Raw genomic sequence first — 13,400 nt, forward strand, 5'->3', positions numbered from 1 at the left:
GTTGGAAGGAGACAGAGAAAGAATGCTTTGCAGTGCACTGATGACACGGAGGCGGGAGAAGCAGTTCACAGACTCAAATTATTGCAACAGCCTAGACAGCTTGGCCCAAACCAGAAAAGATAACACTGAACAGAGCCGCATGCAGAGGCCTATATTTAGGCTGAGAAAGTGTATATAGTTGAATGTCATCTTTTTATCCTTTTTTTCTTTTCTTCTTTCCTTTTTTCCATGTTTACATTTTCTAAAGTTTCTACACTGAGCCTACATGACCTTTATAATAAAAGTTACTTAAAAACAGTTTTGATTGAAAACAGCTGACAGTTTTTGTGACCACAAGTTAATACACACCGACTCGGAAAAAAAGTGCCCGTGTCTCCAGAGTTAGCCAGGAGAACTACTGGACTCCTCCTTGCTCCCACATTTTCAGGGCAAATGCAAAAAGTACGAGGCACTAGAGGAGGGAACCCAGGAATTGTGGGATTCGGGAAACAAAGCCTTAGGGAAAAGGGGTGAAGAGACCAGTGGGTCTGGCCTGGAGAGAATGAAGAGTGTGGTGATCACTGATGTTTCCAAATACCTGAAAGCCTGTGGTAGAGGACGTGGGGAAAGCAATGGCAACATTCTGATGCTGGTGGAGGCCCAACTAGGGCCAATGGATGGATGTCAGAATGGGGCAGATTTAGATTCAGCAACAACAGAAAGAACTACCAGTGATGACCAACAACGGACTGGACAGCCTCTGGAAGTAGTGAGCTCACTGTCACCAGAGGTATTCCAGCAGCAGTGAACTGATGTTGCAGAGGCCTTCTGGACCCAGTGTGGGGTAGGACGAGAAGGTCTTCCATAGGAGCTTCAGGAACCTAGCCACCTGACTACCTAGAACTTCCTGCTTGAGGTGAGAACTCCCTCCCCCGAGGCCTGCCCACTCAACCTCCTCCTGCAGCTGGGCTCTCACCGTGGGAATGAACTGAATTTCATAGGCATCCACAGTGCCAGGAGCCCGGGTCCACTCTGTCCGAACCGTCGTCTCCTCCAAGAGGTGCATCCTCATGCCCTCGATGGCTGGCACCTCTGCCCAGGAGAATGAGATACGGGAAGGTGGTTAGCCTAAGGCAGCCCCTCACCCCCTACCCCTATCACACCCCCCCCCCCCCCACTCAGGGTCACACCAAAAGATGGATCCCAGTTCCTGCTCCTCTCTGGAGGTGGGGCAAAGCTGGCAGAGGCCTCAACAGGCCCTGGGGTCTCCTTCACCTCCCCCCCCCATCTCCGGGAAGACAGAATCTCTCTAAAAGCAACTAAAGGAGCTCCAACCTGCCCATTAGAGATTTGAAAGCAGGTCCTGCCTGCAGGACCCCCCTGCCCCCATGGTTCTGCTGCTCCTGGTGGACACTGGCTCTCTGTCTTCTATGACTGCCCCCCACCCCAAACCCCAATAACTGACTTCCTTCACACTTTCTCCAGTCCCTGGGTTCCTAGGCCTCAGGCTCAGGTCTTCCCACGGGCTCTGGATCCCAGTTCCTGACCCATCCTACTGGGGAAGGCTGCCTGCTCACCTTCCCCGCAGTCCTCCCCTGCATAGCCATCTTGACAGACGCAGCTGCCCTCACGACACTCTCCCCTGCCGCGGCAGTCCCCGGGGCACGTCTGAATGGCGCAGTCCGGTCCTCGGAAGCCCTCGACGCATACACACTGGCCCGCACGGCACAGTTCCCGGGGCCCACAGCCCCCAGGGCAGGCGCTGGCGGGAGGCTCCTCCTGCCCACAGTCCTCGCCGCTATAGCCCACGTGGCACACGCACGCTCCCTGCACACAGCGCCCACGGCCCCGGCAGTCTGCCGGGCAGGTGCGGGTGGCACAGGAGGGCCCAGTGTAGCCCGAGTCGCACACGCAGCGCCCGTCCTCACAGCGGCCGCGCTGGTGGCAGTTGGAGGGGCAGGTACGAAGGCCACAGTCCTCGCCTGCGTAGCCCTCCCAACAGGTGCACACACCGTCCTGGCACAGGCCGTGCTGGCTGCAGTCGCGCGGGCACCGCCTTACGCTGCAGTCCTCGCCTGAGTAGCCATCGTCGCACACGCAGCGCCCGTCCAGGCACTGGCCGCGACCGTGGCAACCTCCTGGGCAGCTGCGCACGCCACAGTCCTCTCCCTCATAGCCCGCGTTGCACACACACACGCCGTCCTCACAGCGGCCGCGACCGCGGCAGTCCCCAGGGCACCGACGGCTCCCGCAGTCCTCGCCCGCGAAGCCCGGGTTGCACACGCAGCGGCCGTCCACGCAGCGGCCGCGCCCACGACAGTCGCCGGGGCAGGCGCGCGTGCCGCAGTCTCGACCTGTATACCCGGGCCAACACACGCAGCGGCCACTCTCGCAGCGGCCCCGGCCGCGACAGTCACCGGGACAGCTACGCACCCCGCAGTCCTCGCCGCTGTAGCCCGCGTTGCACACGCACACGCCGTTCTCGCAGCGCCCGCGGCCCCGACAGTCGCGGGGGCAGGCGCGTGAGCCACAGTCAGGCCCCGTGTACCCCGGCCAGCACACGCAGCGGCCGTCCTCGCAGCGGCCCCTTTGGTTGCAGTCGCCCGGGCAGCTGCGCACTCCGCAATCGTCCCCGCTGTAGCCTACGTCGCAGATGCATTCGCCGTCCTCGCAGCGCCCGCGGCCCCGGCAGTCTCGCGGGCACGTCCGGGTGCCGCAGTCCTCGCCCGCGTACCCAGGCCAGCACACACAGCGGCCGTTCACGCAGCGCCCGCCCTCGCCACAGTCCCACGGGCAGCTCCGCGAGCCGCAGTCGTCGCCGGTGTAGCCGGGGTCGCACACGCAGCGCCCGTCCTCGCAGCGGCCCCTCTGGCTGCAGCCCCGGGGGCAGCTCCTCACCGCACAGTCCTCGCCGGTGTAGCCGTGGTCGCACACGCAGCGTCCGTTCTCGCAGCGTCCCCTCTGGCTGCAACCTCTAGGGCAGCTCCTCTTCCCACAGTCGTCGCCAGTGTAGCCGGGGTCGCACACGCAGCGCCCGTCCTCGCAGCGCCCCCTCTGGCTGCAGCCCCGGGGGCACGAGCGCAGGCTGCAGTCGTCGCCAGAGAAGCCAGCCCGGCACACGCACACGCCCTGCACGCAGCGCCCGCGGCCGTTGCAGTCCCCGGGACAGGAGGGCCAGCCGCAGCTGGGGCCGCTGTAGCCAGGGAAACACACGCAGCGCCCGCGGACACAGCGACCCTGATCGTTGCAGTCATCTGGGCAGGACCCGGAGCCTGAGGGTGGGGAGGATGGGGGCACCCCAGCGCCTGTAGGGTCTGAGCAGGTGGGCCCACCCCAGCCTGGTTCACAGGAGCAGGCACAGCGGCTCAGGTCAAACACGCCATGGAGACTGCAGAGGCTACGAACGTCTGTCTGGCCTGGAGGAAGAGGGAGAGGCAGGCCTCAGTCTCTCTGGGGAGAGAGATGGAGCTCATGCAGTGCTCCCCTGGCCAGGAGGGCCAGGCTCGTTTCATAAGGTCATCTTTGTGTCCAGGTACTCCTAGTCAATATATGTGGCTTCTGGAGGCCCCAGCATATGCTTGGGGACAGGAGAGGGAGGTGCTGACATCAAGCCTGGTCGCTGCTCTCTCCGACTTGTGCCCCGAGCTGCACTCATCACCCCCAAGGGGGAAGATGGGATGCCTTTTTCTAATTCATACCAAGGTCCTTTAGGGACTAGTGATGCCCCACTTGCCCACCTTCCTCTTTTTTTGTGCCCCCTCGCATGATCATCTGCTCACCTGTGCCAGCCTGGGCAGCGGCAGGACAACATGTCCCAGTGCACTGTTCCTTGAGGCCTTTCACCAGCTCCTCCAGGATCTCTAACCGGACCTTCAGGGCCTGCACCTCTGAAGCAGGGACTGGGGGCTCCGTGCCCGGGGGACAACCACAGCCAGATGAAGGGGGCAGGTTGATGCGGTGGGTAAACACCACCTGCTTCTCCCCTCCTTCCACATTGTGCTCATAAAGCCGAGAAGAGGGGCTTCCCCCTATTGGCTCCACTGTGCGGCCTCCTGGCTGGGGAGGGGGGCGTGGGGCTGGGAGTGTCACATTGGACCGTGGAGAGAAAGGGCCTGCTCTGACTGTGCCCAGCAGTACCAGGAAGGCCAGTCTGGAGATTAGGAACCATTGGGCTGGCATCACTCAGGAGGCTGTGAGGAGGGAGGACACATGTGAGCAGTTCTCAGAGAAGGAGAAAAGATGGCTCCCCACCTCCCTCAATATACACATCCACAGTCCCACCACCCACAACCAATCTACCCAACTCACATGCATGTAAAACTCCACATTCAACCCAACCTAAGGGATACCCTCCTTGGGCAGAGGGCATCCTTTTTTTTTTTTTTTTTTTTTTTTTTTTTTTTTTTTTTTTTTACAGTTCCATCCACACTGGTCTTTTGTTTGTGCCACAGATACTACAAGCTTACATTAGCCCAAGGACCTTTTAGCTGTACGTTCTCTGCGTCTGGGATGCTCGTCAAGACTGGCTCCTTCTTGCTCAAATCTTAACTCACATGTCTTTGATCCCAGAGACCTTCCCTGCAGCCCAGTAGGAATGTTTTCCATTACTCCCTATCACAGTATCCTGCCTATGTTCTTCATGGCATTTACTGCTGCCTGAATCACCCGTTCGTTTAGGTACTTGCCTGTTATCTTTCTCCCACCACTGAAGTGGGAACTCCATCAGAACAGGGACCTCGTCTGTCCTGGCACTGCTGTATACCTGTGCCTGACACCCAGGGGCTGCCCAACACATTTATGTCGAACAGATCAGCAGATAAGTGTGTGAGGCCAATCCTTCCACAAGCATCTGGCTCTCAGCGTCCACTGTCTTCTTAGGTGAATATTACCCTCTCTCTCCCTTTTATTCAATCCCTCACTCTCCACTAAATCCTTCCCATCAATTTTCATAGGAGCTTGGGGCGCCTGGGTGGCTTAGTTGGTTGGGTGACTTCAGATCGGGTCATGATCTCACAGTTTGTGGGTTCAAGCCCTGCATCGGCCTTTGTTCTGACAGCTCGGAGTCTGGAGCCTGCTTCGGATTCTGTGTCTCCCTCTCTCTCCCTCCACCCCCCCTCACGCTCAGTCTCTCTCTTTCCCTCTCTCTCTGTCTCAAAAATAAATGAATATTTAAAAAAAATTTAACTTTCGGGGCGCCTGGGTGGCGCAGTCGGTTAAGCGTCCGACTTCAGCCGGGTCACGATCTCGCGGTCCGTGAGTTCGAGCCCCGCATCAGGCTCTGGGCTGATGGCTCAGAGCCTGGAGCCTGTTTCCGATTCTGTGTCTCCCTCTCTCTCTGCTCCTCCCCCGTTCATGCTCTGTCTCTCTCTGTCCCAAAAATAAATAAACGTTGAAAAAAAAAAAAATAAAAAAAAAAATTTAACTTTCACAGGAGCTCAAATATCTCCCATTGTTTAAAAGAATCCTTCTACCTGAATGTGAGACAGGAAACCATCAAAATCCTAGTGGAGAAAGCAGGAAAAACCTCTCTGACCTCAGCCGCAGCAATTTCTTACTTGACACATCTCCAAAGGCAAGGGAATTAACAGCAAAAATGAACGATTGGGACCTCATGAAGATAAAAAGCTTCTGCACTGCAAAGGAAACAATTAACAAAACTAAAAGGCAACCGACGGAATGGGAAAAGATATTTGCAAATGACATATCGAACAAAGGGCTAGTATCCAAAATCTATAAAGAACTCACCAAACTCCACACCCAAAAAACAAATAATCCAGTGAAGAAATGGGCAGAAAACATGAGTAGACACTTCTCTAAAGAAGACATCTGGATGGCCAACAGGCACATGAAAAGATGCTCAACGTCGCTCCTCATCAGGGAAATACAAATCAAAACCACACTCAGATACCACCTCACACCAGTCAGAGTGGCTAAAATGAACAAATCAGGAGATGCTGGCGAGGATGTGGAGAAACGGGAACCCTCTTGCACTGTTGGTGGGAATGCAAACGGGTGCAGCCACTCTGGAAAACAGTGTGGAGGTTCCTCAAAAAATTAAAAATAGAACTACCCTATGACCCAGGAATATCACTGCTAGGAATTTACCCAAGGGATACAGGAGTGCTGATGCATAGGGGCACTTGTACCCCAATGCTTATAGCAGCACTTTCAACAATAGCCAAATTATGGAAAGAGCCTAAATGTCCATCAACTGATGAATGGATAAATAAGTTGTGGTTTATATACACAATAGAATACTACTTGGCAATGAGAAAGAATGAAATATGGCCTTTTGTAGCAACATGGATGGAACTGGAGAGTGTTATGCTAAGTGAAATAAGTCATACAGAGAAAGACAGATACCATGTTTTCACTCTTCTGTGGATCCTGAGAAACTTAACAGAAGACCATGGGGGAGGGGAAGAAAAAAAAAGTTAGAGAGGGAGGGAGGCAAACCATAAGAGACTCTTAAAAACTGAGAATAGGGGCGCCTGGGTGGCGCAGTCGGTTAAGCGTCCGACTTCAGCCAGGTCACGATCTCGCGGTCCGTGAGTTCGAGCCCCGCGTTGGGCTCTGGGCTGGTGGCTCGGAGCCTGGAGCCTGTTTCCGATTCTGTGTCTCCCTCTCTCTCTGCCCCTCCCCCGTTCATGCTCTCTCTCTGTCCCAAAAATAAATAAATGTTGAAAAAAAAATTAAAAAAAAAAAAACTGAGAATAAACTGAGGGTTGATGGGGGGTGGGAGGGAGGGGAAAGTGGGTGATGGGCATTGAGGAGGGCACCTGTTGGGATGAGCACCGGGTGTTGTATGGAAACCAATCTGACAATAAATTTCATGTAAAAAAATAAAAATAAAAGAATCCTTCTTCCTCAGTTCATACATTACCAAAAACCTTGCAATTAGAAATGTGCAAGGAAGGATAGAACAGAATAGTGTCCAGATACAGACCCACATGCATGTGGTCGGTCACCTGACAAAGGTGACACTGTGATTAAAAACAGATGCTCTTTCTGATAAATGAGAAAAGATCCAACTGGAAAAAAATCTGTCTCTACCTTATGTCCACCAACAGAAATTAATTTGAAGTGAATCTCAGGGACCTAATTATGCAAGGTAAAGCAATACCTTTCAGAACAGTATCATATAGAAGAAAAATAGGAGAAAATTTTTGACAAGCTTAGAGTAAGCAAAGATTTTTTAAAACCTGACCACACAAGATATAACCATAAAAGATTTCACACAAAACCTAACCATAAAAAAGAGACAGATACATTAGGACTCATGAAGTTGATCACTTCTGGCCATCCAGGGACACCATTTAGAGAATAAGAACACAAGCCATAGACTGAAATAAAATACACGAGAAATGCGGGGAGGTAGCGAGGGAGGGAGAGAGGTAGAGATGGATATTGATCGAGAGTGAGAGAGATGATTAAAATCTGAGATACAAAAAAAATCTGCAAAACAAAAAATAACAAACAAAAAGACAGGCAACCCAGTCTTTCAAATTGACAAAAGCCTTAAATAGATACTCTAGAAAGGAATATATCCAAAGGGCCAATAAACATATGGAAAATAAACATATATATGTACATAACAAAACTAGCAAACAGGGAAATGCAAATTAAAACCACAATGAGCTGCCATTATTTTGCCGTCAGAATGGCTAAATTAAAGGGCTTGTTGTTGCTTGATATTGGCAAGAATGTAAAGCAAATGGAACTCTCATCTATTGCCAGCAGGAGCAAAAATTAGTGCAACCACTTTGGAAAACTGTTAGGCAATATTTGCTAAGACATATAGCCTATAACCCAGCAATTCCACTTCGGTAAATATCCAACAGAAATGACTGCATGTATCCTCCAAAAGACATGTACAAGAATGTTCATGAAGTTTTTTCATATTAGCCAAGTGAAACAACTTAAGTGTCCATTAATAGTACAATGGATAGGGGCGCCTGGGTGGCGCAGTCGGTTAAGCGTCCGACTTCAGCCAGGTCACGATCTCACGGTCCGTGAGTTCGAGCCCCGCGTCGGGCTCTGGGCTGATGGCTCAGAGCCTGGAGCCTGTTTCCGATTCTGTGTCTCCCTCTCTCTCTGCCCCTCGCCCGTTCATGCTCTGTCTCTCTCTGTCCCAAAAATAAATAAACGTTGGAAAAAAAAATTAAAAAAAAAAATAGTACAATGGATAAACAAATTGTGGCACAATCATACAATGGACTATTATACAGTGATGAAAACACCCTCCTGCTACATGTAACAACATAAACAATTTCACACACATAATGCTAGCAGAAGAAACCAGACATAAAAAGAGAACATTGTAAATGATGTTGTTTACATGAAGTTTGAAAACAGACAGAGTTAATCTTTACTAGAAGACAGGATAGGATTACTGAAAATATTTTGTACTTGATCTGGGTGGTGGTTAAACGGATGTATACATATTCAAAGATTAATTGAGCTATACACTTTAGATTTGTGCATTTCACAATATGAAAGGTACATCTTTTTTTTTTTTTTTTTGAGAGAGAGAGAGAGAGAGAGAGAAAGAGAATGAGTGGGAGAAGGGCAGAGGGAGAGAGAATCCTAAACTGGCTCCACACCCAGAGTGGAACTGACACGGGGCTTGAACTTATGGCCATGAGATAATGACATGAGCAGAAATTAAGAGTCAGACATTCAACTGACTGAGCCACCAAGAGACCCTGAAAGTTATGTCTTAAAGCAACAACAACAACAACAACAACAACAACAACAACAACAATCTCATCTCCCTCAATCTCATACTTCTTCCAGGCAGCACATATTTTGCTCCCCAACTTCATGGCCTCAGTTGTCAAAAGATTTACCTGTACTGGAAATGCAAGCTGGTGCAGCCACTCTGGAAAACAGTTTGGAGGTTCCTCAAAAAGCAAAAAATAGAACTACCCTATGGCCCAGCAATTGCACTACTAGGCATTTATCCAAGGGATACAGGTGTGCTGTTTCAAAGGGACACATGCACCCCTATGTTTATAGCAGCACTATCAACAGTAGCCAAAGTACGGAAAGAGCCCAAATGTCCATCGATGGATGAACGGATAAAGAAGATGTGGTATGTATATATACAATGGAGTATTACTCAGCAATCAAAAAGAATGAAATCTTGCCATTTGCAACTACGTGGATGGAACTGGAGGGTATTATGCTAAGTGAAATTAGTCAGAGAAAGACAAAAATCATATGACTTCACTCATATGAGGACTTTAAGAGACAAAACAGATGAACGGAAGGGAAGGGAAACAAAAATAATATAAAAACAGGGAGGGGGACAAAACAGAAGAGACTCATCAATATGGAGAACAAACTGAGGGTTACTGGAAGGGTTGTGGGAAGGGGGATGGGCTAAATGGGTAAGAGGCACTAAGGAATCTACTCCTGAAATCATTGTTGCACTATATGCTAACTAATTTGGATGTAGATTTAAAAAAAATAAAAAATTAAATTAAAATTAAAGAAAAAAGATTTACCTGTACTTGCTGTTTCCATTTCTCCAAATCCCATGAATGCCCCTCTGCACTCCCCTCTGGCTTCCCCACCTCCTTTCAACCTATCAAACAGCCCTCCCTAAGATCTCCCAAAGATCTCAATGTCACAGAATCTAAGAAACATTTGTCTTCATCTTACTTGACCTGTCTTAAAAATCACTGGACATAGTTCACCACATCTTCCATTTTAAAACATTCTGTTTCTGTGCTGTTAATATGGTAGCCAGGAGAGCTATATGGCTCTTGAATACTTGAAATGTGCCTAGAGTAACTGAAACACTGATTTTACTCAGTATTTAAAAATTTTTTAAATGTTTAGTTTTGAAAAAGAGATGGGGCGCCTGGGTGGCGCAGTCGGTTGAGCGTCCGACTTCGGCCGGGTCACGATCTCGCGGTCCCTGAGTTCGAGCCCCGCGTCGGGCTCTGGGCTGATGGCTCAGAGCCTGGAGCCTGTTTCCGATTCTGTGTCTCCCTCTCTCTCTGCCCCTCCCCCGTTCATGCTCTGTCTCTCTCTGTCCCAGAAATGAATAAACGTTGAAAAAAAATTAAAAAAAAAAAAGAAAGAAAAAGAGAGACATAGTGCAAACAGGGGATGGGGCAGAGAGAGAGAGAGAGAGAGAGAGAGAGAGAGAGAGAACCCAAAGTAGAGTCCAGTCTCCGAGCTGTCAGCACAGAGCCCAATGCGGGACTCAAACCCACAAACCACGGGATCATGACCTGAGCCGAAGTCAGACACTCAACCGACTGAGCCACCCAGGTGCCCCTATTCAGTATTTTTTAAAAGCTCCCCAGATGATTGTAATGTGCAACCAGAGTGGAGATCTACTTCTCTAGTCACTCACCCAGTACTTTCACCCAGACCCATGATTTTAATTTCCAAATTATACCCCAGTTTATAAATTAGCCCAGTCCTCTCCTCTTAACTCCAAGTAATATATCTAATTGCCTACTTGCTTGGCATCACTTCTTGAGCACCTCATATTCAACATGTCCAAAACTGAACTATGGTCACCCTTCCTATGCCCCATCCCTTCTCCACTGTGTTCTCCACCACAGCTCACGGCGCCACCTTCCATCCAGCTTTACAACTAGAAACCTAACCCCCATCAACACCACCATATTTTGACATATTTGCCCTTTGTTTTTTTTTAATGCTTATTTGTTTATTTTGAGAGAGAGACAGAGAGAGAGAGAGAGAGCTGGGGAGGGAGAGAGCGAGAAAGAGAGAGAATCTAAAGCAGGTTCCACACTGTCAGTTCAGAGCCCGATGCAGGGCTCAAACTCATGAACGAATGGTGAGATCATGACCTCAGCCAAAATCAAGAGTCAGATACTCAACTGACTGTGCCACCCAGGTGTCCCTCTCATTAACATCTCTTTAATTTGCTCGCTTCTCTCCCTCTTGACATTGTTAGAATTCAAGCCATCACCTGCCCTTTGCTTGACAACTGTATTCGCCTCCTAGCTGGTCCCTCTGCTCCCCTGTCACCCCATACAATCTCACAAAGACAACTAGGATGTCCCACTCCCCCTAAAAACTCTCCAGTGTCTCTCTTCTGAATTCCTTTCAAAGGCTGACAAACAGCCCTGCCTCATCTGGCCCCTGTTGACCTCTCCCACCTCATCACCCATAACACTTCCCTCCCTCTCTCCATTCCAGTCCCACTGACCTTACATCCCTCACCCTCTTCCCAGACTTTTGTATAGGTGAAACCCTCTTCCCTTCCCTCGTGGCCTCCTTATCCCTTATGTCTCAACTTCATGTTGCTTCCTCAGGGAACCTTTCCTGCCCAGGTCAGGTTCCCCCTCACATCAAAGCACCATGTAACTCCCATTTGTACCATGTATAACAATTTATAATCATATATTTATTGGTGGGATTATTTTAATACTTTTTTGTCTACACTCAATCTTACCTACTAGATTATAAGGTCCATGAGGGCAGGCATGGCCCTGGTTTTTTTCTTGGCTGTTGTATCCTTGCATCTAGACGTATTAGGTGCTCGATAAATATTGACCATATGAGTGAGTGAAAAGTTCAGTTTAAGCTGAGGACTAGCATCAGGGCTAGAACCAAGAACAGGACCAAGGTCAGGGCTAGGACCACGGACAGTGTCTGGGACAGGAAGTTGGATAGAAACCACAGCACAGGCAGAAACTGGCTAGAGAGGCCAGGTGTGGATTCTGGCAGGGCCGGATAGTGCAAGCACTTTAGAAAACCATTTTGCAGAATCTATGAAATCTACCAGAGCTCTCCGAGAACCCTATGATCCGCCAATTCCACCCCCAGGAATATACCCATCAGAGCAGTACTACTCATAATAGCCCAAACCGGGAACTACCCAAATATCTCACCTCAGTAGAATGGATTAAATAAAGCATGGTTTATTCATACTGCAACTATATGTAGTAACATGGATGGATCTCACCAATATGGGGTTGCGCAAAAGAAGCCAGACGCAAGAGAGAACATGCTGTAAAATTGTATTTATATGAAGTGTGAGGAGGGACAATGTTAATCAGTAGTGTTACAGGTCAGAGGTGTGGTGCTCTTGGGGGAATAGCGACCAGAAGGGCATAGTGGGGAAATTCTGAGGTGCCAAGAATATCCTGTGTCTTGATCTAGGTGCTGGTATCCAGCTGTTTGTGGAATCCACTGAAGCAAGGATTGGGCTGCACAGAAAGACAAAGGTGTTCAGGGTGAGCCAGGGCAGGGGGCTGCGGCAAAGGGACACAGAGGGTTCAGTCCAGGTGAAGGGTTAAGGAGAGGTGTAGGCAGGCACTCAGCTCTTCTGGACCAGAGACTGGAGAGAGGAGGGCAGGGTGAGTGTGGAAACGCTGACCGGCGAGGAGGGAAGGGACAGTGACCAACACACACACATTTCCTGGCTTCCTACCCATAAACTTCTTGAGTCTGAGAAAAGGGAGTTTTCAGGGCTCCCCGCCACCAGCCCAGAAGAGAAGGAGGGAAAGCTGGACAACAGTGAAAGAGCATTTCCACACTAAGAGGCACCGTGCCGGAGAAGGTCCAGGCAGAGAGGCCTGGCATGCAGACAGCTGCCCTTCCCTGGGCCCCTTGGCCCTTCTGTCAGCTTGGAGTGTAGCCTTGGGTACAAGGTGGGCTCTGACCTACCCTCAAATCCTGTCACTCTGTGTCTAAGGCCATGCAAACCAAGGGGTGCATGCACACACAAACACATGTACACATCCAAATATACCGGAGTGTGCACTCATCCACAAATACAAGTATGAACACACTTATACACAAATAAACCTGCATCTTTGCAGGCACGCATGTGTGAGTGTGTGCACAGGTGTGTGTGCGCACAATCTCCTCTTCACGTCTCCTCCACACGTATTCATTGGGTGATGCCTAAGAAAGCTGATTTCTCACTGGCTCAGGGGGCAGCTATGTGAGGCAAAGAACATAGTTGGAACCAGATGGGAGGCCCTGCTCTAAAGGGAAGCAGCAGATACCTGGTGCCCCACACCCCTGGGGGCCTTTGTCAGTTGTCCGGTCCCCCTCCCCACCACTGGATCCTGCATCTTTCCCTACTCAGTGGTGGGTGGGGGAGGGGGACAGGTTCCCTGCTGCAGGAAGGAGAGAAGCTGGAAGGTAGCAAGGCAGGCCTGAGAGGATAGGGGTAGCCTCCCCAGTTCACAGCCTGGAGCCTCCTTCCCCACCCCCACTCCTGCCCTGTCACCACCTCTCCACTCCCCACCTCCAACTCTGGGAAGAACTCTGCTCTTCTCTCAGCACTAGGAAAGCAAAGAACTTGGGTGTTTCTTGTGTTTCCCCCTCATCATCCCCCCCTACTGCTGTGTCTGGGGCGCCTTTCTGCAGTGGGGAGGGGGGACATGGCTTCCCCCTTTTGGCATCCTCCTCACAGTTGG

General features: G+C 50.4%; 1 protein-coding gene across 9 annotated transcripts in view; it reads right to left on the reverse strand.

Moving 5' to 3' along the window:
* The window catches only part of TNXB (tenascin XB), a 58,375-nt gene that overhangs the window by 43,331 nt on the left and 1,644 nt on the right, over positions 1-13,400 (reverse strand). For all 9 annotated transcript variants that reach the window (XM_086705789.1, XM_086705792.1, XM_086705790.1 and 6 more), the window contains exons 2-4: positions 3,759-4,169; positions 1,557-3,395; positions 956-1,071 (exon numbers count right to left, since the gene is read on the reverse strand). In XM_086705789.1, the coding sequence (XP_086561915.1) occupies positions 956-1,071; positions 1,557-3,395; positions 3,759-4,158 (2,355 nt within the window). In that variant the 5' untranslated portion in view covers positions 4,159-4,169. The remainder of the gene's footprint in view (positions 1-955; positions 1,072-1,556; positions 3,396-3,758; positions 4,170-13,400) is intronic.

Source organism: Puma concolor, chromosome B2 (assembly GCF_028749965.1).
Source record: "Puma concolor isolate L17-30 chromosome B2, mPumCon1.1.hap2, whole genome shotgun sequence".
NCBI lineage: Eukaryota > Metazoa > Chordata > Mammalia > Carnivora > Felidae > Puma > Puma concolor.